We start from the raw sequence: 27390 nt of genomic DNA on the forward strand, positions 1-27390 counted from the left end.
AAAAATACTCTGTGGGTTGATTATGTCTAAAATTTTACCGTGGTATAAACACACTCTTTAGAGGGTGGGATAGAATATCTTGGAGATGGGCTTGATTAAAAATCCTGAAAACTACGCTGTCTTGTGTTGTTAATATTGTCACCGGAACTAATCAATAAAGTAATTCACAAATGCACTGCAATACCTTAGCTATGAATTGTCAAGTGAAGAATGCATGTGGCACAAACATTTGCCCACATTTGGTCAAAAGCCAACACTTTTGCTGAGTTAACAATTAAAATAACTTTGTGCAGTGTTTGTGCAAGAAATGGATACTTGTTCACATGTTTTTTTGTATTGTTTTTTCAGATCTCATGGAATACAGCTTGTGAAGGTATGTAAAATTGTTAACACGCTTCCTTTTCACCTCTCAAAATTGATTTACTTCATCCCTTTGTTTTCATTTTGTAATCTGTTGTTTGTTAAGTTATATAGGACATCAATTTTACACTATTTGCTGCCAAATATTCCTGGACAACTCCACATTGTCGCTATTTTTCAAACGCAAAATGTGTATTCCTCTTGTGACATTTTAAAGAGGTCTTTGTGTATACAACAGATTTTTTTTATTTCTATAAGCTGGGAATTATATTCATAACAGACTTAAAATTGAGAGGATGTTTAGCATGACCGAATCAATCATCTTTCATATTGTCCTGCATAGGAGCCTGCAGTAGCCACAATTATACCCTGTGATTGAGTTCCCCTTAAGGCTATGTGTAAACAAAAACTATTATTTGTAGTGGCATGGTTGCCTAGTAAAGAGGAGCCCAGGTGTTGCATCACTTTGCTTTAAGCAAGACTGCATTCTGTGGGCGTAAAAGTTATTTGGGCTGACTGACAAAGTTTATCACTATAAATTCTTTATATGCGTGGCATCGGGGCGGCTCGAGTCCTCTCGTCCTCTGGCTTGAGATGGCTGCCACCTATGGGTCAGATGATTGTCTGGCAGCATTAAACAATTGGTAATTAAATATTTAAAAAATTTCCCTAAACAGTGTAAAATTTTGCAAAATATTTTTTCTTGAAAATGCATTGTCACGCACAACGAGTCTGTGTGCAAAATGTCAGCTCGATTGGATCACGGGAAGTGGGTTAAAAAACGACCGAAAGATTTGCACGGTCCTAAGCAAGCAAGCGAACTTAATATAAAGGATTTTAAAATGAGACAAACTATAAACCGGCCTCACATTTGCCAATGGCACAGTCATTATAACAAACAATGGGAATGCACTACAGGCGGTAGTGGAGCACTACGGGGCGAGGGAGGGTTGGTGGATCGAAAAAATGCAAGTGTATATTGTGAAACTTCCTTTCTGTGGGCATCGATGAGGAGGTGCCGTAACCCTGGCTTGTCGGGAGAAGGCGGCGGTACAGCAAATGTGGGTGGACTCCCATCTCTTTCGTTTATGTGGGATAAAAAGTTGACCCCCCCCCCCTCCTCCTCCACATGCGTGGGTTTTCTCGAGGCGCTCCGGTTTCCTGCCACATATAAACACTGATTTTTATTGGCCGATAAAACTCTACTATTAGAGGACTGCAGAGCTTGGGTAGGGGGCGGGGTGGAATTTGGCACATACTTATACCGCCTGGCGGCCTTTCTCATTTGTCTGTGATTCCTTGCACCTCTCTCAGTCATTCTCTCTTTTCGAGAGCGAGCGAATACTGTGCGATGTTCTACAATTTGAAGTTACTTATCAAGAACTTAATCAAATAAAGCTACGAAGTGGGGGCTGAAGATAAATGTGATCAAAGAAAAGTCACAGACAATTTGTTTGAAAACAATTTGACGATATCTGCGAGAGGCACACATTTAGAAAACACATCAGAGTATTATACCGAGGACAGTTATTTAAGGTGGGCTGGGATCAAAATGATTCAATGATGAGGTAGGCGAGGGCAGATTGGAGGCATTTTGATAAACTCAACTTGCTCATAGAAGGCAACGTTCCATTGTACTGACATCAGACAGTTTGTTAATCAGTACACATTAGCTGCTACGACCTTTGCACCTTCGATTAGCGTGGTTGGCTACCTACGGTGAAAAAGAAGTTCAAAACACGGATCAAAAACAAGGATAATGGCAATGTAATAAAAGCTGTAAAGTGTGCAAATGATTATGAAGAGGGGGATTCTTGTTATTATACTGAGAAACAAAAAGGCGAACATGTGGATTAGAGAACATTCGCACCACAATGGTTTCCTGTGATAGCAAAGCACGCAAAACGTTAGTGTAGCTCGTGAACTTTATGGTTGGCACTTCTGCAGCAATGTACAATTCATTGGCGTATGGGCTGCATTTCGATCTTGACTTGTTTTGAGATTCATAGGGAGGGAGGTGGTGCCAGTCAGACCCAAGTTGTCAGTTTTTTTTTGTTTTTATTTAATTTATTTGGTATAGCCTTGTGAGTCATTCGGCTCTTGAATCGGGTGCAACCGCAACAAACAAAAACATGAACAAGAAACATCTTAAAGTGACTACGGGCAACAGAAAAATCCAGGAAAAAAAAGCAAAGTGTTCCAGAAAAAGCACTGTATATCAATGCTGTGTGCAAAAATCCCAGTGGGATACAAGTCAAACAATAACATAAGACAATTTATATTAAAGTTCAATCTTAACTTTGGAGCTTTCGTGACTGCAGGAATTATTCTTTGGTTCTTTCGGTAAAGTCACGTATAAAGAAAAATAATAAAAAATAATAAATTAAATACTAGCATACGACGTTTCGATTGCAATCGAAACGTCGTATGCTAGTATTTAATTTATTATTTTTCTTTATACGTGACTTTACCGAAAGAACCAAAGAATAGATTAAAGTTATCAGTCTAACTCTGTACTACAACAAACAAATATGGCTAAACCAAAACGTTTTCGAAATCACCAAAATAAAGCTAATAAAACAATGTAACAGTGATCATAGGAACTGTGATTCAAATTTAACAATAAACGAAATACATAAAATGTACGACCAAACTTTGCAGCCATAGCTGGTTCCCAATACTACGTGTGTGTTTCTGCCTATGCACCACAGCTGATGTGTGCAATGTTAATTATGCAATTTATTAACGAGGCTAAGTTTGGCCATTCTGGAGAGGCGACTGTTTTTTTCAGCGAATTTTTAAAAATGTCAGATGCCCCCCCCCCCCCCCCCCCTTGTAACCCCATGCGTTTGCCCAATTTATTGTCACGGCCAACGTTGTTCTCAGTTACGATTCACATCACTTTGATCTGTTTATTGATAGTCGTGTATAGATCATGCATATTCCGAGCACACAAAGACCAGGGTTTTGAGGACCACTTTCATCCTCCTGCTGAAAGGCAAGTGACATTAACGTTCAAGCCTACTCTTTAGATCCCAGTTGTCAGACCACTTTGCGTTTTTTTTTATAAAAAGACTTATGTGACCCAGACATGTTTAAAGTCCAGTTCAGTTGAAAGTTCCTCCTTGTGCATTGTACCCACTATCAGTGTGTGCTGCTTGGATGGGTGGTTTTGCACTGTGGAATTTCCAATAAATCAAACTCTCCTCCTCCATTCCTCACTGGGCACCAACTGAACACGGTGGTGAGATGTTAATTACTTTGCCTGGTATGCAGGAGGTTGTGGGTTTGATCCCGGCCCTGATGCCTGCATATTTGGAGTTTGCATGTCCTCCCTGTGGTCGTGTGGATTTTTCTCCGGGTCCACCGTTAAGAGTATATGGCTGCAATAAATTGCCACATGATAAGCCACTTCGTTGAGCTATCATTAGGCCAGGTCGCTTACGAAAAATAGCTATATGGCTCAGTGAGCCTTACCTGGTAAAATATAATAGTTTACTTTCAATAGTTAAACTTCAGTATTATTCCTGATGATGTATCAGTATTATTAATACATTGCAAGAAACAGCTTTGAAAATATTCTTGGTTCTTTCGGTAAAGTAACTTTACCGAAAGAACCAACAATATGAACCCTGCAGTCACCAAAGCTTTAAATCAAAAGCTTTGAAAATTTTGTATAAACAATAATGTTCAGGCCTCCATCATTCCACTGCTGAATGAAAGCCTCCTCATGCCATGTTATTTCACCATACTTTACCACACCTGTCTTTGCATGCTCGCTGAAGGAGTGGAGGCTTGGGACCAGTTTATTTATCACCCAGCACTCTTGGTAGCTGTGGCCAGGAATTGAAATTAGGTCGTTAGGCTCTTGCACAGTGTGGAAACCGCTCTTGTCACCGCTCCACCCCGACCTGTTATAACATGGGATCAGAGAAGCCTTATTTCTCATTTCATGTCCGTGCTGTTTCCAGTGTTATTATCATGTGCGTCGCATTGTCTCATTTTAATGTACTTACAGTGGTGATGGTATTTGTTATGAAACTGGGTGAACATTTGCATACGGTTAATTAATGTTGAAGCGAAAAATAACCTCGACACCGTTTGGTATTTACTCACCAAATATTCTCTTGTCCCTTCCACTCAGTTTCCTTCCTTTCTTGAATGTTCTTCCTCTCTTCGCAGAATTAGGCATGTGGTTGCAGGATTGATAATTTACCAAATAGTGAATGTTGTCCCCAATCAGTGGTGTTCTCAAAGGTAATTTGTACTCTCTGCAGGACATTCCTTGTAGACTCCAGACCATCTTGTCTGAGCCTGCCTCTTTCTTTTTATAGCTGTTCGTGCATGAAGCAAATGTAAATCGCATATATGACGCATAATATTTAAATTGTAAAACATGCTTATTCCAAATAAAATTCCCAATACAGTATTACTTTTAATACTTACATATGCTGCCCGTTTTGTCAATCCACTGCTGTATTAGGGCCTCGCCCCCCGCCCACCCACATCTTGTGGCCCGTGAGAGATATTTGACCATACTTCACCGCGCTGGTCAGTGCAGGTTGGTGAAGGTGCGTGGAGTACAGATCAATAGCGGCATTTGCCACACTCGCCTCGACTGCCCACAACGTATTTGTGTGCACGCTGGTCAACCCATCCAAGCACTATTGAGGTTCAAGCCAACTTAACTTCTGAGATCTGACGATCGGGCACATTTGGGATGGTTTTGTCAAAGGATAATTTAAAATGAATATATTTTTTGCTCTTAAAGTTATATTTTAAAAAAGTCACACATCCAAGATGCAAAAAAATAATGAAGAAACAGTTTTCCATAACATTCCTATGACCGTGAGTCTGCTTCTTACATTTTTTACAATGACGATAACATTCTTTATTTGAAGCTTTCGTGACTGCAGGAATCCATACTTTTTGGTTCTTTAAAGCGACCGTCTTCACCTGAAGACGGTCGCTTGTGTTGCGATCGAAACGTCGTGATCTTTTATTATTTTTTCTACCTGCGTCACTTTACCGAAAGAACCAAAGAGTAATAAAGATAACAGTCTGGCACTTGAGAAACTGTGTGTCAATTAGACGGAGGCATAGTTTCCTGTGTTCCACTAGTTCCAGCCAAGGGACTCCTCTTTGTTGAAAAGTCACAAGGTGTAATTATTGACATATCCTCCCGGAGGTTATCAATCTACTCTGCTATGCAGTTCTGCATTGGTGGATTAATGAATGACTTTGAGAAGCAGAAACCTGTACAAACAGGTATGAGCTGGTACTGCATGTTTGGGTCTGTTCGTGTCTGGTGTTTGCATGTATGAAATGTTTTTGCACTTTGAATCACTGAGGTCATTGCTCCGGGTTACTGGAGTGCATTGTAAGTCATTGACAAGTCGCAGAAAACCCAGCGCTTTAATAATGATAATCATTAGTAGCCATGATCTATCCACTACTGGATGAAGACCTCCCTGCAATGTCAGCATCTCTCACAATCCCGCAGCACCTATTAATTTAATCGCACCTCCGATTAGCACGGTTTGACATTTCCTCACGAGTCTTGTTTATAACCTGTCATCCCTCTCAGCGAGTGATAAGTCACCTTACTTCTTGAGCAGCGACTGAGGTTTATGATACGTTATTGATTTGTTTTGCATAAAGCCAACTTATATTTGGTCACGTGGCCTAAATCCAAAACATCAATTGTGTATCATAATACTGTCTGCGAATAATCTACATGCTCAGTTAACTAGGATGTTACATTCTCATGAGTTTTCTTATTCGTGTATTCTCCTGTGCCTTAATTCCGGAGATGCCTCTCTTCGTGCTTCTTTGTGGAGTTTTCAGCCTTTGTTCCATTTTACTTATAATTCCCTGTTTATGATGCATTTGCCATAGTCGGTAATATACACATTAACACTATTTAATCATGTTGCTATGTTGGTATTTCATATTCAAATTCAAGTTTCTCAAGGCTCTCCATCCTGTTATGGCTCCGCACCTCCGATTAGCACGGTTGGCTACGTACGTCGTAATTGGGTTTCCGGCCTGCTTTTATTAATTCTGGCTAGCTATGCAAACACCGGTATTTTTGTGTGTGGCATGCAAATTCTAAAATTGCAATACAGGTTTTCCTCGCTCTGTGCGGGTTTTGTTTGTGTGATTTTTGCTTATATGTGCCTAACCAATTTCTACCGAAAATGATCTCCATGCGGTTTTAATTCACTCCAATGTGGCAAAGCAGACGAACGTTGGACCGTTGTTCGTGTACTTTGTGCGCTGCTCAGACAGGCAGCCGACTCTTGCGGTATTGCTTTGTGCCCCCCTTTTTTTGGAACGCATCCACTGCCGCGTAAAGCGAGGGAACCCTGTGTATTGATGTGAAACGAAGTATCTTTTATCTTTGGAAGTGTTGTGCTTTATATCGTATTAAAGAGGACGCTTCGGTATGCATTCACGACGGTCGCTGAGCTAGTGAATGTAAACACACGTCTCTTACAAACCGAGTGTGTCTCGTAGATATTTCAGTGTAAACCACTTTTTTGTTATTTATCCGCAAGGTTGGATCCTTAACTTAATGGCGATGGCTGAGATGCTTTACACCGAGGTTTCGGGCTAACTCCTCCTGCCTGACGTTCAAAGAGGGTTTTATTTTTTTAGTGTGATGTTGAACAGGCGGCTACACTGGCAGTGCTAATGGCCTTGGGCTCTTCGCAGTGTTTGAAAGAGACTTGGAGATATGGGGCGGTTGTGTCGCAAATCCTTAAACCCCGGGTCCTGCGTATAATGCGGCGTTCAGCAATTCCTCCTTGTGTTGTATACCTTGCTGACAACACTTCCAGACGTTTCTTATTAAACTTCCATTAAGGGCTCCGTATATTCTAGAGTTATCATTGCCTGGAAAATTGGCAAGTAAATCAGGGCTTGTAAACACGGATCGCAAAGCGCAATTATCCATTCTGACTGGAATAGCAGCCCATTAAGCCGTCGCATTCTCTTTTTAAGCATTGTCTCAAAATAGCTTTTAATAAGAAAGAGCCGTCAGGGTTTTCTTTTTCTAGAGCAAAAAAATATTCGGCGAATGTCTGGTGAGCATTTAATCCTTTAGTGGTGTGTTCATGGCGTTCCTTATGTGCAAAGGTGTAGTAATCACTCTCTGCGGAGCAAAGTAATGTGGCTGCGAGTCGACGAATCTCTTGAAGGAAGAGTCCGCAGAGACTCGAGCACATTACAAGACGTTGAGTCGGCAGCGCGACTCCTCCCGATATTTTGCTCGTGGGAATACCAGGCTGCTTTTGTTTCAGCTTGCTGAAAGCGGTTCTCTTCGCTGCTCATCAACCTGCTCCCCCCCCCCGCTGCAGCAGTTGCAACATATTCAAACGAGGACTGCAAAAATGTGTCTTGCCAAGTATTTTAATTAAACTTGCAACGAGAAGCACGGACCGGTCGCGAGCACCCTGTTTTTGTTTGATCCGGCCATAGCACACGTGCCCTAACCCACGTGACCTTGCATCGTTAATGCAAGCGATGCAAAGTCCTACCTGTTTGACCCTTTCCTCTCTTCTCCACGCCTGTTACGTGACCCTCTTCTCTCTTCCTCTCCTCTCTCCTGGAATCGTAATGGTTTTTTTTGTTCGTGTTGCCCGGACAAATGCCCGTTTTAACATGCTCGGGGTGTGCTCAACTCTCCGTAAGTCTGCATTTATCCTTGAGAAGTGAGGGGGAATAGAGCAAGGGTTACGCGGGGAGGGGAGAGGTTTTCGAGAGCGAGGGTACCCAAAACACCCATAGTGTCGGGTTTATGCATTTGGCTTGAAGAAAACGTTCACCGCGTTGTTTGGCCCACTCGCGTCGACAATGTGGTGGTGGTAGTTGTGGTGGTGGCTTGGGACCTGCATGCGTTAACAGACCGGACAAACGAGAGCATGTTTTTCATATGAAAATAAACTAATAAGGAAGCTTCGAGGTTAAAAACAGCAACAGTTTGGCGAACCATGTGTTAGCTTTCCATAGAGCTTATGTTTTCAGTTGTTTGTATTGTCCCTGAAGAGCATTTTGATTGCACTCTTGTGCACTGCTCACTCCGGTCCAACCAAACAAAAGGTCTCTTTTCTGCACACGTTCAACTTTTCTGATAATTCATCTTTGACATCGCCACATGCGCATCCAGGCGTGCACACACGCATGCATGCACACGCATGCATGCACACACACGCATGCGCGGGCGCACACACGGTCGGAACAAAACAAATCTCTTCTACAGCCTTAGCACCAGTCGCCCACAACTGCAGCACATCTTGCAGTCAGGTCACACTTGGTTTCCCTGCTAAAATGTATGGACGGAGTGAAAAAGGGCAGGGTTTGGCATCGAGAGAAACATTTTTAAATACGGTTGTGGTCACTCGAAATCCACGAACTTTTCAACTGCGTCGCAGTCCATCACTCACATTGGCAATACTCGTGAGAATGCCACAGTTCTAAACCTCGCCTTCTTGTACGGCTTATGAATCGTGGTGTGATTTAATTCGCTGGAGGAATTAAAATATTGTTTTTCGGAGAGCTGCCGCTTTCACTGATTTTTTTTTGTTGGTCCTAAAAGTGAGGAATTAAAAAAACATTGCGATATGAATGGTCAGTATGCCCCCCCCCCCCAACAGATAGACGATGTCTTCGTGTCCTTTCAGGTTTCAGATTTCAGCGCTTCTAAACCTTACACCTCCATTACAGCTCTGTTGGTAAACATAATATAAGCAAGCCTTTCAAACAACGAGGGGACGAGACAATGGTTTGGATCAGGGAGCGTTAGCAGTTTACATCGGGGAATCATTGTTGTGTTCCCGGGCAAACAAAAACAGGTGCTTTGCCTTTCAGAGAACTGAAATTGCCTAAATAAAAACAAAAACTTTTCGCAATGCATACTTATGAAAAACTGACATTTGAATGGTAAGCATGGACTGAAAAAAAAAATGGAACAACAGCAGAAGGTGCACAAAATAAGCGTGAGTAGATGCATGCTTGGAATTAAACTGAGAAACGGAAAGAGAAAACGTGGATAGGAGAATAAATTGGAGACCGTGACATATTCGCTGTCAGGAAAAGAATATTCTTAGGTGTTTTCGGTAAAGTCACGTAGGTAAAACATCAAAATTAATAAAAAATAATAAAATAAAATAAAGATCACGACGTTTCGGAGGCAACACAAGTCTCCGTCATCAGGTGGGACAGTCACAGCCAGATTAGCTGCATCAAGTGAGGCAATGATTCAAGATGTAATCCCTTAAAAGCGAGTTGAGGGGGGAGGAGAGGGGGGGGGAGCTCATCAGAATGTGGTAGCCAATGAATGGAAAGTATCGGGAGAGAGGGGCCAAAAATTAATTTTGATGTTTTACCTACGTGACTTTACCGAAAACACCTAAGAATATGATTCCTTGCAGTCACGAAAGCTTCAAGTCCAGCAAAAGAATGTGGGCTTGGGCGCTCGAAGGGAAAACGGCCGATGGATAAGTATGGGGGTGATAGAATGGCAGTCAAAGTTGGGAACTTTCCCAAGAGGAAGACCTCCTCAAAGCTGGAGGGATTGGGAACAACTCGTGTGCAGCCGTATGAGATGGATTATGATGAGTGATCAATTCGAGATGGATACGTTGATGGGACGTCGTCTTCCATCAGTGGATAGAATGTGGCTGATGATGAGTTTAAAAAAATACTGATGTGCAGTAACGTGCAATTGTCACCCCAGGGCTTGCATTCCGCTGGCAGTGTCATGAATGCAGAGAAAAGCAATGCGATACAGTGTCAGGAACTTGCGTGGGCCCTACAATGCATGTAGGTAGGTACCATAGTCCATGGTTCTTTCGGTAAAGTCGCGTAGATAGAAAAAGAAAGTGATTAAAAATATCACGACGTTTCGATCGCAACATAAGCGGTCGTCATCAGGAACCGGGAAGTTAGCCTCTGAAGGCGGCAAGCTGTTTGTAAAGGTTTAGAGATGGGGGCGGGCGGCAGCTAATGTTCATGTAGGAGAAAGCCCCTACACCGGCAGTAGGTCTACACCAATAAAAGCATTGCACCTCGCTCCACACACCCACAATGCTGACTTGATTTGTGCTTTCTTTTCAACCTCCACCGTCAGCAGTGTGTGGGTGTGTGGAGTGAGGTGCAATGCTTGATTGGTGGAGACCTACTGCCGGTGTAGGGGCTTTCTCCTACTTTAACATCAGCTGCCCTGCCCATCTCTAAACCTTTATTAACCGCTTGCCTTCAGAGGCGAACCTCCCTGTTCCTGATGACGACCGCGTGTGTTGCGATCGAAACGTCGTGATGTTTTTAATCACTTTATTTTTTAGAATTTTTTCTATCTACGTGACTTTACCGAAAGAACCACAGAATATGAATTCCTGCAGTCACGAAAGTTTTAAGTCAAAATTTAGGTAGATACTGCACGATGTAACGTGGGTAATTACATTTACATTTGTGCCATTACACGTGGCTTGGTGGGACAGTACCCCGGTGTATATACCCATTGGGACCACTCGTAGAGTTTCAACTCACCAGTCTTTGTTCACTTGGGGTGGCACGAGAGGGGTGGGTGTAACAATATATCAATTCATTTATTGACATAGATTATTTAGAGCATGTTGACAACTTCCATTGCATCGGTTGTGCAGTAATCATTGTTTTTCAATTTATGGAAATGGTATTTATGCGAATGATATGAACAAAGTTGCACATGAGACCGAAAAAAGTTTGAGAACAACACAAACGGAACGGTAATTATATATATAAAAAAATAGATTCAGATTCTTGAATGGAATCGCAACTCTTGAGTTACAAGATTTATTGAGTGGCCAGTGGTAAATAATTACACCCCAGGCTCTTGTTAACTGGAGACTTTGTGCTCTAATCACGGTTCAGTTGTTGCACGTTGAACCTGTTCTCCGCTCTATTGCAAGCAATGTTATATTATCCTAAACTAAAAAAACTGACACAAACACACAAAAACTCCCTTCACCCGCTGCCATCCAAGCTGTTGACTAACCCTGCCCTTGTTAGAGCCCAGACTGAAAAAAGCATTTTTTTTCTCTCTTCTGTGCACAACTTGACTCCTGTCAAATTAACATGCCCCGTTTCTTTACAGCGTCTTGAAACCCGATCGCATTTTAAACGCCGTGAAAATCGACCTTACGTCGTGTTGTATGGTAATGCGCACACGTGACGGGCATCGGGGAAAAATGTCGCTTGTCACTCACTGTCAACTTTCTGTACGCACGTTGAGCCGCTTTCATCACACACCGTACGTAGCCAACCGTGCTAATCGGAGGTCCTCCATGGATGTGGTGAGCATGCGCTCACAAAGGGTTGTCAAATCTACCGGCGTTTAAAAATGAAAATAAATCCGCGCAACATCAACACGCAGACGTACGTAGTTCGCTGTCCTGCTCCCCCTGCACCTTGCGATTAGCACGGTTGGTTACGTACGTGCGAAATAAGATCAACATATACACATACGTGGATGTACGTACAAAAGGTCGGATGCTTTAAGCATGCATTTATATACAAGAAACAAAACAAAGATACCCCGTATAGCCTCAGCCTCTACGGACTTTTTGGGGCAAGTGCTGTTCACGAGCACCTATTAAGGCCAGCACGGTACACGAGAGGGGTGGGTGGCCAGCACCACGCCCGGCCACCTTTGTCTCCCTTAGTGACGATGTTTACACCCTGCACCATGTACTCATTTGAGGCCGAGTCAACCTAGGGGAGGCCCGGGACCGGTTCAGATAATTGTCACTGGTGTTGGCCGTGAGTGGAAATCGAACTCTGGTCACCAGGTTTGTAGCACAGTGCGCTAACTGCTCCTCCACCGCTCCTCTCTGTGTGTGTGTGTGTACACCCGTACACATACATTCTAACACGTCCAACAATTGCACACGAAAATAACATTTTAAATATAAAGCTTTCTATAAAATATATTTCCCGCGCGAAATTTACCCAAACAAATTTCACAGATCTGGGAATGGAATTGGTCAGCTTTGGTATGATTCAGAGCAACTGCTTTCGGGAGTTTGGGAGTTTTCCTGAAATCCGTTCAGGAGACGCTTCACGTGATATTACACCAAGCCTACAGCCCGTCCAAGGACGGGTGGATATTGCAGTTAATCTGAAAAATTCAATCGAAAATAATGACCCGCTCATGATTAAATGTAGACTTAGAACTTTCGTGACTCCAGGAATTAATATTCTTTGATTCTTTCCGTAAGTCACGTAGATAGAAAACAAAAAATAAAGGTAATAAAAATAATAATAAAATTAAAATAATAAAACCACTAATGTAGACTGTAGCCTGGTTATTACCCTCGGTGAGTGTACTGGCAGTTTATTTAATTTAATTTATTTATATTTTTGATTAACTTTATTTTTATTACCGCTCATGATTATTATTGTTGGGGTGGGGTCCACATGAGTGACGTCATCAGCTCATGATTATTAATAACGGGTGGGGGTCATGTGGAGGACCCCCACCTGTTCATGATTATTAATGAGGGGGGCTGGTCGACGTGGAGTGACGTCACGTGCATTACACACAGACATTCTTGGCTCATTATATAAGCGACTTCCCAGGCTTCTCAGTAAGTTGCCCAAGCAACTCTTAAAACGTGAACAAGGACTCGCATTTAGTACCCGAGGCACACCTCTTGCCAAGCTGGCGGCAGCCTTTAGGCACGTAACGGTACATCGAGTCAGAAGTTTGAAAAGATTATTACTCTCTACCTGCCAAATCGCGTGTGTGCAAGAGTGGGGAGCGGTCTTGTTCGAGGTGGAAGTGCACAGGGGTTAGTGCGCTGCGCTACGAACCTGGCCACCCGAGTTCGATTTCTCGCTCACGGCCAACACCATCAGTGACGATTCTCTTAACTGGTCCTGGGCCTCCCCTAGGTCGACTCAGCCTCCAAACGAGTACCTGCTGCGATGTGTAAAAGTCGCCACAAGGGGGATAAAGGCGGCCCGGGCGTAGTTGTGGCCACACACATACCAGCGTGTGCCATTCCGGACTTCATAGGTGCTGCTCGCTAACAGCACTTGCCCCAACAGTCTGTTAAGGCTATCTTTGTAAGAGTGGGTTACATAAGGTGTCCGTGATATATTGAGGCTAACGGAACAGACTAAACTGCGAATGAAGGGGAACATTTGTGTTAAAATATATAAATGAGAAATTATCTTCAAGGTTCCTTTTTCAGGGTGGCTGCGGTGAGCCCTGCCTGCTCCATTGTCCTTCGTGATGTTTCGCCTGACACATTGGGAGGTGTCTTCAGGCAACGGGGTGGGGGAGACGGAACGCTGCGAAGGAGCAGCGTTCGCCGGCAAGGCCTGCCGGAAAGTATCGCTTTGAGGAGCATTTTTCGTACAGTGAGCCGTCAAAACTTTCAGCGATGCACAGATACATGGGACAAAAACAGACTCGATGAATGAAAGGGCATCCTGAATTGTGACATTTCATCAAACTGCTTGAGGGTGCCCATTAGTACTGTACTTGCCTACCTCTGACACGAGCACACTGATGATGATGAATGGGGAAACATCAAGGACAGTGACCAACACAGTTGCACCGACCAATGTTGGACTCCCGGTTTGAAGCAGAAGTCGCACGTTTATGTTCATATGATTCACTGCCATAAAGTTTTTGTTGTAAGTTCTTCATATATATAGAGACAAAATGTCTGGGAATAAGTACGAGAGAGTGGAACTTTAGCGTACAAGTCTCGTGGATCACACTTGAGACTTATTTTTTTTGACAATTTCGATTGTCTTATTGCCATGCACTGGATCCTCACGTTTTTTGGTTGTTGTTTACCTCTATAATACGCTGAATAATTCAATATTCGTTACGTACCAAACTGCCACCCACTGGTACAATGTTTAGAATAACATTGGAAATGTGGGCAACTATACGGACTTGGGAAATAGTTTTTTTACCAATGTACAAAATATTGTTTATTGGATTTCCCCCAAGGTTTTTTCAGTCGGGGCCTCGCTGATTTGCACCCTTTGTCATTAACATGCATGTGTTTAGTACTCCCTTCTAAAAGAATAAGTGGCTGTCCTGTCTATTATGTAGTGAGTGCACATAGATCTGGTTTACAATTAGACCACCTAAGCTTTGCATGTCAGCTGCCTGGTCAGATGATAAAAATGAGGGCACGGATGTGGGAGAGGACGGATGTTTCTCCTGCGTGCTTGGTGATGCGGTAACGTCACAGGTCTCCCACACGTAACCGTTCCCTTACCCAATGTCCTGGAGGTTGTGTGGTTGGGCTAGTATTTGACACAATTCCATGTTGACCGTTGCACATTGCACACAACCAACACCACTGTGTGTTATCTCTAGATTTGAAGCTTTCGTGACTGCAAGGATTCATACTCTTTGGTTTTTTCGGTAAAGTCACGTAGGTAAAAATTTAAATTAAATAAATGAAAACAACTAAATTCATTCACGACGTTTTGGAAGACGGAGGCTTGTGTTGCTTCCGAAACGTCGTGATTTAATTTAGTTGTTTTCATTTATTTTATTTTATTTTTTACCTACGTGAAAAAAACAAAGAATATGTGTATTATCTCTCATTAATTTTTTTTTACTTCTCCCCCTCCAAAGTGAAAATATTAATTTGGTGATGCTATTAATCTTGTGGGCACTCTTCAATGCAAAGAGGTGGGTGGCATTCTCATTGGCTAAAGAGTGTCACGAGATATTACCGACAGATCACATGACACGGGGATTTGTATTTTTATTTTTATCGGACAAGCACAGCAATGTACAACAAGATGCAAGGCGAGGTCATCTTTTGTGACCCTTATATGTTTTGACCCTGAAACAAAATTATGCCCTCTGGAAATTTTGAGCTGTAACATCGTTGTTAGAATTGTGAGCCTGTAATTGGAAAAGGAGACATTGTGTGTGCTCGTAGAGGCGTATTATGCACCGAACAAACGCAGTGACTGCGCATCCAGAATGGACATTTGTGGAGCAGATAAATGCATTGCATCTGTTATTCATTTTAAGCAGGATCAAGCACTCTTTGACTTCAGCCTCTATTTTTCTGTATCTGTATTCATCTTAGTTGTGACCCAGCGTGACGGTGTGTCTGCTATAATAATGTATTCATGCCATCTGAGCTTAACATTCTGTTATTGTACCTGTAAAATGACTCGACTACTTGGACTAGTATTTCTGAGTAGAGTAATAATAGCGGTCTATCAGTCGTAACGATGCCTTATAAAGGCGTGCTGTTTTTAATTTGGTAATGCGTGTTTATCAGACGTCATAAGGCCCGTGACCACTAAATATGGAGATTCTACAAATGTGCTTTTCTACTTTATTTGCCCGAGCTCGTTGCAGGTCTGCCAACGCATTTTGAAACGAGGCTCCGCTTCGCACAACCGTGAATATCAATGAGATTGGGATCGTCGATTTTCCAGGACCAGTTGGTGCAGGTTCCGATGCCTGACTTTTTGTTGTTGTACATTTGTATATTTTTGTAAAGAAGGAAGAAAAAATGTGTTAACCGAGCTTTTAGAAGCGGTCATTAAGGATGCTGAAGATGGATCGCGGTGACTCGAGTATATTTTGTCAGGGAAGAACAAAAAACTATCTGCGCAATGCATGAACATCAATCCTATCCCCACAAAAAGTTAATTGAACATACTACTTCAATAGCGCAAAGTGTGTTGAATGATTTACATTAGGTGTAGGGCTGGGCATATCCAGTTATCCAAGTAATTGATTACTGTACCTGTCATCGGTTCGATTGACCACATGATTTGGATACCACAAAAATTGTTAGGGAACAAAAAAGTCTTACCTCTTTTCCCACGTGTGTTGTTGGACAGGGGTTGATGGGCGTAGCATGTTGACGTCATCGGCCTATATAGCAAGCTGAAACACCGATATTCATCAATTAATTGATCAATTAATTCAACCATTAATTGATGCACATCACGCCTACCCAGTCCGTTGAATTTAATTCTAATTTAACGTAGGTGGCATGGGTTAAATGTATCTCGCGGTTTACATAACTGCCTGCCGTGTTGTTTAGGACTATTACTCGAGCTGCAGTTCTAACTTGTTCGTCTATGTGGAAGGCGGGGGAAAGAATCCAACTTTAATCAGGCACATAGCCATCCTTTGTGATGCTGAATGCCTAAGTCTGCTCTTGCCAATTGATTTAATGGGATGAACAGTGAATAAAAGCCTGATGAGGTATTACCTGGCAAGGCCGCCAACCTGCGCGGACTGTCCTGCCAAGTCCTGGCGTTATTTTGTCCACATTTATACACCATCATGCGAAATCGTAAACATTGGTTGCCCAGGAATGCAGTTATATGACAACACAATCGGGCACGTGCGTGCATGGTTGATAAATAAATGTATACTTTTCACAAGACGTGTCTATCCACTTGTGTGGTCATCCGGAACGCTCTTCCTTCCGATACAGGGAAGTCACTTGAGCTATGCGCTTTGAAATCTAGATTGAAAACTGATTTATTTTGTTAGAACTGCTTTTCGTGTTAAGTTGTCCTTCCCCCGCACCTCCGATTAGCACGGTTGGCTACATACGTTTCGGAAGAAGTTCAACATACGTACTTACATATGGCCTCAAGAAAGTTTGGTGGTTTGAGCAGGTGCAGGTTGTACCTGAACGCCCACAGCGCACGGCTAAGATGCAAAGTGCGGTTATAAAAAGGGGTGCAGTTTCAACTGAACGAGTAAAGGTTACCTAGTGGCCCAGCAAATATCCTGCACCTCTGTGAGTGAACCAGGGTTCTCCAGTGCAGTGAGTTCAATGCTCTCATTAAAAAAAACGACGTAATACTGTACATTTGAGTTATCACCAGATGTGTCTATATTCTAGCTCCTGAATGTTGGATATATCAGTTTGACTGGCATGCGACAGATGCTTCATCGTATCCGGGTGTGTGGAATAGTGCACCACCTTGTGTGTGGATAACAAAGGTCAGTTTGAAATTGCTTCAGAAATAAGTTCTGCATTATCCGCTTCCACGGCCCATTCACCAGCGATACTGGGTTGAAAGAGTTACAAATGGGCACTTTGTCTCGTGGCAATGATGCCAGTGGGAATACATTAGTAAAACAAAATAGGACAAAGACAAAAGTATAACATGAAACAAATAAACGAATACTCAGGTAATAAACGTATTAACTTATTCTTCTGAACTTTTTACATGTAGATACCTTTCATACCTAGCAGACTTCTCTTTGCTCCCAGCAGATAAATGGTCATAAGACGATTCTCACATACTATTTGGTTGCATCGGCTGATGGAGGAGGTTTTGGTTTCCTTTGGGAGAGAAGAGAGGTGCTGAGCTGGCCCTTTGAGTCCCGGGAGCTGCTTTGACCAACGGCGGTCGCGTCATTCCTTCTCCATGTGCCATTGCTCCATTGCGCAGATCGATCTGCAGCGTGACCTCGATCAGCAGGGCCCATTCCGAGTGATCCTGCACAAGCTCACTGACCTGCTGCTGGAGGCCGACCAAGGCAACGCCACCTCCACCAACCTCGTGCAGAGGTTCCAGGTCAGAGTGCGACCCCACACACCTCTGGCTGCATAGCGGAAGCTGAAAAAAAAACACAAACACATCCGGCTGGGCGGTTCGGTGGTCTCATCTCCTGAGGTCCTCGACTCAAAGCCTAAAGATTGTTGAAGTTCTATGTAAAGGTTTCTAAGTATTTGAGATTTGTATGGTGGTCCCATGCCAATCACCACAGATTGTAGAAAATATCTGTCATTCTTAACACAGTGATGTAACTTCATTCTGGCTGCATCGCACAGTGAGAGTTCAACATTGGCAGGATAAATTAAGTGAATCAAAGGCAATTGATATAATTGTGAATGAACTTTGAATCCGATTAAAACGAAAATTGTTGTGGTTCTCTTTATCGCTCATGACTTTCCATCTGAAAGTGTTACGAATGAAATTGTGTATGACTCAAACATTGTCTTCATTGTACAGTTTCCATTGGGACCAAAGTTTAAGATATCGATAGAAACCTTCCAAAAAGCCTTATCAAATATATTTTTCACTGTTGATATTGAATTTTCATACTTGGCAAGGTGGCTGTGAAGTAGCCAGGAGATGGCAGGAGGGTCATGGATTCAAGAATCTATCTGTGCCCCTCATGCTTGGGCTTTGTCTGAGTAGTCTGGATTCCTCTGTAAACACTCATGAATGGAATTAGTCCAAGGTCACAGTGCAGGAACCTCCTGAAAGAGATACTCGTGAGGCTGTCTTGGTTGCGCAAAGGAACATTGTTTGCAGATTTTAATTTGCAAAAGTCTTCATTGCATATTTACAAAGTTTATGATGTAGTTGGATCCTGGCAACCGCAATCTTGTTTGTCTTCTTTAATCACTTGCTAAGCACAGACCTGAATTTGTCTAAATCAAAGCGGCCAGTAACAAAAAGCACTAACTATAGCCAAGCAGATATGAACAAATACATTCCTCGAGTTTCGTAAGGTTACAGGAAATTTGGAATGGGCTGCTCACGTTAATGAGAGCGGTGATAGCCAATCGGGCAAATAGAGTCTTTGACAAGGGTGGCGGTATGAGGGCATGACATTCAAATTCAACGTGGAAGTAGCGGTAACAGAGCGACAATAAAGCAGCTGAACGAGTGAGTGATTGTGACGATTCGGATTTCTTACTCCATGCAATAACAGCCACGTTGAGTTCTCAACGTAACCCAGGTCGCCCTTGAAAATAAAAAATAAATTCATGTGCCCCAGTGGTTTTATTTCATCTGCTGGTTAAATAAAGGTTTCCATGCATCATGCATTACTCGCCGGGTGCGCGTGTGTTTTGTTTCTCTTTTAAACTAAACCACATTCAGAGCTACGTGGACAGTCACCCGGAGACGATGCTGCTCGACCCACTGCATGCTGTGCGGAAGCTGCTTGACAGATGCCGGTCCTACGACCTCATTCAGGAGCTTGAAATATGCCGGCTGGGTAAGCTCTCTGTTGAAATGGCGTGGGGGAGGTGGGGGGGGGGGTCAAGCTTTCATCTGCCGAAGGCGACGGACGGGTCACTGCCAGGTTATCGCGCGAAGAATTTCACGTAGGCCTCTTCTTGCATGTCATTTCGTTCTTTGCCTATAGTGTCCAAACACACGTGTCAAACATTCTGGTACCCAGATGCCTGATTGAAAATACAAATTCCCCTCGTGTTTTTTCTTGTTTGGCTCGGACATTACATATTATGATATAATCGCTATGTTTCACCCATGACTGAATCACCCAGTATGCGCCCGATCTTATCAGATCTCGGAAGGTAAGCGGGGTTGAGCCAGTACAGTGCTTGGTAGGGTGACCACCCTACCAAACACACGGGTTATTAATGGTGCACAGAGTGATGACATCATGGCGGTCATGTTGCATGAGTAACTTCATGGCGGCCATATTGCATGGGGTTGTCTTCCTTGTAGTTGATTGGCTGGTGCATTGGGAGCAAGGTGTAATCCCTATCACCCGGAGCCACACACATTTGTTTATAATCTGACTAGGACTTGCACTTTAAAATACGATCTTTTGCTTTACGGAATTTCGGTACCTACTACAGTCGCAGCCTGCCCAGGGTTATTTAGGTTGTTGTGTATTTATCATCACAAGAACACAGTGGCCTGCATTCTATTCCCTCTCATGAGTACCTGATGCAATTTGTAATCTCAGCACTGGGGAAACAAAGACGGCCAGGCATGGTTTAGGTCCCACCATCCCTCTTGTGCAACATGCAGCTCACTCACAGCAATTGCCCGCCGACCATTCCGCTAAAGGCTACACGGGGGAATCTTTGTTTCTGTTGTCAGAGGGAGCGATCAGCACGCCAGCTTTTGTGCGACTCAACACGTCGGACCCGGAAGAAATGCTGGCCCTGATGCGGGAGCGCAACGTCACCTTCCCGTTCGGTGAGGCTCATGCGCACCGGGACCCAGAACGTGTTCGGCATCTCTTTGGCTGGCTGCACTCTCGTCCACGACATGACCGCCCAGTGTGGAGAATGAACGTAGACGCTTTGCGTGATTGCTATAGGGCAGGGTTCTTACATTTGGCGGCTTGTGGGGCAGACGGGGCCCACGAGGGCTCATGGGAGTGGCTCGTCGAGCTGTGGCCCGCGGAGACGTAAATAGATGCAGAATAGTGTGATGAGATGTAAGCAAGACGTAACCATTTTATTTTGTATTCGCTAAATTCTCGAATTAAATCTCACAACTCTGAATATTGTGAACCTCATTCGCATGAACAAAACCAGTGAGAACACCGCAGAGGAAATTAATGAGATCAAGGGTGCGGGGGTAAACACCTCGACATACCACGAGCTCGGCAGGGCGATAGTAAACTCCTGACCGCCCGACGTCACAGACAGTCCAGGGAACGACCGCAAGGGTGTCCAGCGCACCAACCCTGGAGGGATCCCTCAACTCCTGACCCGAGGCAACAGTCCCCTTCCGAGAGGCATCCACAACACGTGGATCCTACTTGTTAATCCACGGTCCTGCCAGACCAGCACACGAGACAGATACCCCTCCAAGCACCTCGCACACTTGCTGAGAGTGATATAAAAGATGTGGAGGCTTTAGGTAGAGATTAGTTGTCACATGGGCAGACGTCATGACGTCATGACTCCATGTGACATCGTGACACGTAATGGCAAGTGTCCCACCAGCACAAGATGATTCAAGTATCTGGCCCGATAAAAAGTTTAGTTGAAGAATCCTGCGATAGAACTTTTTTCAAACGTGAGTCCTCAGAGACGTTTTGATAAGTTGTAACAGACATGTAGAGAATACAACTTGTGAACTTCAAATGCTGTTTTGTTACATGAACAGGAGGCATGTAGTGATTTTCCCAGACCCCGGAGATTCGTTGAATTGTCACAATTCGAGGTTGAGATTTAGTTGAATAAATGGCTTCTCTGTTGTCGAAATGAAAGAATCTCACTTGTATACCTACCATAATCACCCAGGAATATATGTCCTTAATTCTCGTGACGTCACTCCACATCGACCAGCCCCCCTCATTAATATTCATCAGCAGGTGACGTCCTCCAAATGAACACCCCCCTCCCCATTCATAATAATTAGCGGCTGACGTCACTCCACATGGGGGGGGGGGGGGGCGAGGCGCCTCCTCCCCCCTCCTCGGCGTCAACTGACAACCCTCACGACAAAGGCAGAACCCTCACGTCACGTGATCTCCGTCACGCTGTTGAGACATCGAAGTAAAAAGGACGTCATGATGAACAAGGGATTATAACCTTTAAACGAAATAAGTCTGTGTCACCGCGCCCTTACAAATTGCACACGCATTGATGCAATGAATATATCACATCGCGGTCTGCTTTTCGTTTGCAAATTTAAGATTTACGGCAATACACCCGTCCTTGGACAGGAAAAAGGCTATTTGTTTCATATTTATTCAATTTTGCTCTACTTTGTTTGCATCATTAGTGTTAATGTAATATTCAAATAAAATTTGCATCTTTTGTAAATAATGCATTCTCGCCTGTGTGGCTTCATGCAGGTGCTCAGGGGATAATTAATCGGTTTCTGCAGATCAATGCATGGTTATATGCCTAATGACGAGGACGTGAATTTCTGCAGATATTTAAAACCAACCTAACTATGGGTTGGTGCAAATTTTCTGGTTCCGCAATCGCTATAATTTTCGGCCACCTGTCACGCATATTGCACTCGTGTATATGTTTGGATGCTGCCGTGTTGTAATGATAAGTACATTGGACTTTATAATACAGAGTTCGCCAGTTCGATCTCCTGGCAAGGCAATTGAAACAATGGTCCGAGTTTCTGAAATACCCCAAACCCGTCCATCCTGCAGTGTAAATGAGTACACCACATAATTGGTTCTTTACCCTTCTATCTGGCATAGTGAGTACACCACAGTTAGCCAATTGACGTCTGGCCAGCGTGGAAGAGTAGGCCAAACACCCTCCAGGTGCCCTCTAGTGGAAGACCTTCTGCCAGCAGACGCTTGAGCAAGCAGTTGCAGGGCTGCACATTTAACGTAATCTATGCATCTACGCGTTTATATTGTGTACACCATGCTATGTATAACTGAAGGTTGTTTTCAGTTCATTTTTATTATGATATTTTTTCTGCACCTGCTTTAATTACTCCTGTGTATTTTGTTTCGCTTGCAGTGTGTAAGAATATTGTAGCCCATGGCTCAGCGTCTCACGAGGTACGTTGCCGTTATTGTTTGTTGTTGTTTACTGCGTGCGTTGATGCAAGTGCACGTTTTTTTTCTGTGTTTTTTTCCAGTTAGATTTTTTTTTTCTTGGCCAAAGACAGCTGTTTGGGTTTTTATATTGTGTGCATTTCTAAATCCCCGTTGCACGTGCCAGATTAATGTTTAATCAGTGCGGCGGGCAGATCCGCAGTAAAGCGTTGCCACCTTTCCCACATTAAAATTGATGTGTGGCTGGTTCACTGTGTAACTTACCCGTGTGTCGATAGTTCAATGTTAATGTGCCATTTTATTGAATGACTGTGTTATCTTGGCGTGGTCTTGGACTCTTTTTTTTTGTGCTGCCTTGGTCAAGCTTGATAAATTGGACTTTTCGAAGAAATGTATTTATTAATATTTAGTACCTTGCTTACCATTTTCTCAATTTTTCACTCCGATCGTTTTCTTTTGTATTTTTAGATTTAAAGCTGTATTGTTTGCTATTGTCACTTGCTGACCCAACAATACTGGACATCTGTGAAAAAGAGCTTCACAGCTCATCGGATTCCTCCTCCAGTCTAAGCAAAGATTCTGATTCTGAACTCACGGCTCCATCAGAGCCCTTGTAAAGTGCAGACGATGATGCACCCCCCTTTCGCCCTCTCGAACAAATGAACACTTAAAAATAATAGGTTTTCCCGGTGCCGTCCTTAATTGCCTGGCAAAAGCCGTAAACCGCAACACACACACACACACGTCGTTTTTTTTTCTCCCACCGGGACAGTGTTGCGTGCGGTGCAAACGGCGTTGCTGCCAAGCGAGGTAACATAGCGCACCGCGCTTTTTGGCCCAGACACCCTTCATACGTTTAAAACCCTTCCTCCGTAACCGGATGTCAAGTCCTCGTGAAAAAAAAACATCCTTTGAACCAAATAATTTGGTGATGCTGCATTGGCGGTAGTGCACAAGCACAATTAACAACAACACAAACCCTCAATATATTCACTGCCTTACAAGGAACAGTATATAATAGGTGACGTTTTTTGCATTGTCCTTTACACACTTGCATTGCCAATTTGTGTTAATGTACAATATGATGTCTGCAGACCCTGTAGAGTGATGAAAGATAAATATTTGGTGTTTTGCAAGATCAAGGTTACAAAATAACGCATCATTGCAAATATGGAAAGGGGATGTAAATTCGGGAAGTGGGAGCAGCAAAGGAGATTGGGTGATGTCCTGTCACATGATGACTAATGGGAGGTTGATTTAAAAAATAGAAAGTGTTTGCTGATGTGATGGAGCAGGAAAATTAAAACATTATTGTCGTGATGTAGTTGGTATACACACATAGCAGAGCAATTGCAGCGTGACAATTACAATGGTTTATTTTTAGGAGCACTTTCATCCTTCCCGGAAGGGTAGGAAAAATATGTAAAGCATTGGTAGAGAATGCCATGGCTGTATCAACATCATTTTGCTTGTCAGCGTAAATGTCATCTGGTCGTCTTGATTATTATATTTTTTAACCCAGGTCACCCTTGTGCTAAAATATAGGTGATGATGATAGTCTCAAGTACTGCACTGGTCATTAATTTGGGGCAAAGGCTTCTTTTGGATTTTCTCAGTTCAACATTGGAACCTAATGCTCAAAATCTCTCCATGTTCACTGCACAAACATTCCAACAGTTCGCACGACAATCTGATATCGTGGAATATTAAACGACTTGAAAATTGGGCCCTTGAAACAAATGCAAAAAGGCATTTTAAGGCATACGGAAATAGTTCACCTGCAATTTTGGTCACCGATAACACCCGATTAGGACATTTACAACGTACATGGAGCCGTCTGTGTAACAGTACGGTGAATTATTACCAGAGAATATGTTAATCTTGAATACAGTTAATAACTATTTTCAGCCCTTTCTAAATCCACTGGATGAAGCGCTCCCCTATGCCATGTAAGTGACGGGTTTTTTTTTTATTCATCCGTCACCACGCTGGCTAGTGCAGTGTGGTGAGGTGGGGAGCGGCTAGGACTGGTTCAGGTATCACCACTCACGCTAGCAGCCATGGCAGGGAACGGGTGAGATTGGCAGATTCATTACGGCGCATGCTAACCACTTTGCCACTGCTTCCCCAACTCCTGTATACACGTTGAAATTGGAGGATTCAATAAAACAGGAATCAAAACTTTTTTACATTTGACTTCATGCCATAGGTAAATGAAGTTAATTTGATAAGTATTTTTTTGCTATAGGAAGAAGCTGTAGACATTGATTTGAAATTGGCTTACAGGAAGAATTCGCCTGCTTTAAACAGATCATGAAATGACAAGACCATAACAAGCTCTTTATATCCTTGACACTGGACCAGGGCAAGGAATGCATCTTTCGTTAACAAAAGCACCCTCTCCGCATGCGTTGGCACTCGGCCAATCCGTTCTATGTAACTTATTAATCTTCTCAAGCGGGTCGTTTGTCTGTCCGCGGCTGGCTGTCGCGTGGGCTGAGTGGGCCCACGTTGCTCGTCACTCAGCTCGCTGGCGATCGCCACTTGGGCTGTCGACATTCTCTCCCTAGCCTGGCGTCGGCAGGACACTGTGTGGCTCTACAGCGGCGTTTTTCGGTCTGTACGGTGTGATGTTCGGCACGATGTCCGACGTTTCGCTGCACGTGCTGAAATAAATCTTCAGGAGATGCATCGAAGCTCGCAGCACTTGGTGGTCATGCCGAACTTGGACATCGTGCTGAACAACACGCTTAGAAAGCACATGTGAGAGCCGTAGAGTACGACCGAGAAATCATGCAGTGTTAGAGGACTAATACACCTAACCAGGATATTGGTCATGGCCAAACACTTAGCAGTTAGCAATGACCTGCAAGTTGTCCTGCAGCGTGTATTGTATTGGAGGCTGCCCTGGCAACAGCTGCTTCTGTTCAGCAAACCGCATTTGCGTGTGTGTTTTTTTTTTATTTTGTTGTTTTGGTTTTGGCTAATGACTGCTGCCAGTATGTTTGGGAGCTCGTAGAACACAGAAGCAAACTGAGGTCTGGCATTTTTAACGCCTTCCAGTCGAGTGAACTGTAAGCCTTTTCCTCCCGTGAAGTTTGTATTCACCTGCAGCTGGTTTGAGTGGTGCTGCCAGATCTTTTCTGAACAACGACGGCGTGAATTGCTTGCGTTTAACGAGCTGGGGAAACGGGCCATTGACTGGCTTGTTCGTTTAATTTGGCCCTTCATTCGGGAATGTTCTAATTTGGAATCTGTTCAACGTGGTGCGGCGAGTGGTTTTTGTGACGCCCGTACGGGTAACCTTGAGAGCAATGCCGTAGCAGGTTAGCAGGCTGCCCTGTGAACTTGGATACTTGAGTGAAATTTCTGGCTGTGGCTCATTATCAGTGGCGAGTGATACCTGAACCGGTCCAGGCACCCCATCACCCGTGACCATGGTAAAGTATAATCAAGCTACTCGCACGCCGCCGTGGGGGTCGGGGTGCCTTCATCCAGCAGTGGATTGACGAAAGGCTGTAGAGTAAAACATTTAGGTTATCAAGTCTGGATTGAATACTGCTCCGTCTAACTGTAATTGTGCACTCTTGTGCACTTTTCACATTCTATGCACTGCAGCACAATTTCAATTGAATCAATGCTACTGCGTGGCCACTTATTCCACCATTGAGTGTACCCAGTTGAACAAACCGTGGAATGATAATGAAACCTATTCCCCGTCAAGCTGTGGTCTTTGAAGTACAGCTCTTGCAGGTCAAAATTTTGAGATTGAAGCTGCTCAGAGAGATATGAGATGTATATATTTGACTAAATTACCCTGAATGTGCCCAATTTCATCAGACGTTGGGCACTTGAATCGTATTTAGTATGAGGAAGGCGCCACTGATGTTGGCCACATCAATGGGTTCTGGCCACGGTGCACAAAACCAGTCCCATCATTAGCACCATATAGCAGATGTTATTGTCAGTTTTAGCTTTTGTAGCCATTTGGAGTTGGCACCTTTGATAACAGTGTTTTGTCGTTATCCTTCAACGAGGATAAAAACGCTTATTGTGTCATGAGATTAATTTTCGTTGTCCTTCCCCCACACCTCCCGAGTCGCACGGTTGGCTACGTATGGTGCGAAAGAAGCTCAACATACAATGAATTAAAAAAATAAGGCACTCGGGATTATCATGGGATGGCGTGGGCATGCACCCAGGTGTCTAGTTGTGGCCAAGGCGTGTTGTACCGATTTGCCATTTAGCGTACAAACTATAAAACTATAAACTCTTTTTATTTTACCAGGTAAGGGTCACTGACCTCTATAGCTGTTTTTCAGAGGCGACCTGGCCACAAATGATAGCTCAACAAAGTGGCTTATCACGTGGAAATGTATAGCCGCCAAATACTCTGAACGCATGTTTCTAAATGTAGAGGGAAACCCCCGAGAAAAATCCACGGGAGCACGGGTAGAACACGCAAACTCCACATATGCACGCGTCAGGGTCGGGATCGAACCCACGACCTGTAGACCAGGCGAGGTAGTTAACATCTTGCGGCCGTGGTGCCCAGCAACGTCTCAAGGGGTCTGCGGTCTTGCACCAGGCCGAGGCAGCTGCACCAGGTTAATCCGCTGTCATGGCTTCCTTCCTTCCTTCACAGCGGAGTTAGATAACTGTTCAAAAACTGGTGGAACGACTCTTATCTGATAAAGCACACACACACACACAGCGCTTGTGAGCCAGTCAGTGGCCAGCCCTGTGCAGTCTTGTGCTGC

General features: G+C 43.7%; 1 protein-coding gene across 3 annotated transcripts in view; it reads left to right on the plus strand.

Moving 5' to 3' along the window:
• Positions 1 to 27390, plus strand: part of ITPK1 (inositol-tetrakisphosphate 1-kinase) — an 87199-nt gene that overhangs the window by 36078 nt on the left and 23731 nt on the right. For all 3 annotated transcript variants that reach the window (XM_061559441.1, XM_061559440.1, XM_061559442.1), the window contains exons 3-7: positions 349 to 373; positions 17824 to 17949; positions 19267 to 19384; positions 20242 to 20340; positions 22593 to 22633. In XM_061559441.1, coding sequence (XP_061415425.1) covers positions 349 to 373; positions 17824 to 17949; positions 19267 to 19384; positions 20242 to 20340; positions 22593 to 22633 — 409 coding nt within the window. The remainder of the gene's footprint in view (positions 1 to 348; positions 374 to 17823; positions 17950 to 19266; positions 19385 to 20241; positions 20341 to 22592; positions 22634 to 27390) is intronic.

The sequence above is a fragment of the Lethenteron reissneri genome, chromosome 25 (assembly GCF_015708825.2).
Source record: "Lethenteron reissneri isolate LAM-NWPU_2019-01 chromosome 25, ASM1570882v1, whole genome shotgun sequence".
Lineage (NCBI taxonomy): Eukaryota > Metazoa > Chordata > Hyperoartia > Petromyzontiformes > Petromyzontidae > Lethenteron > Lethenteron reissneri.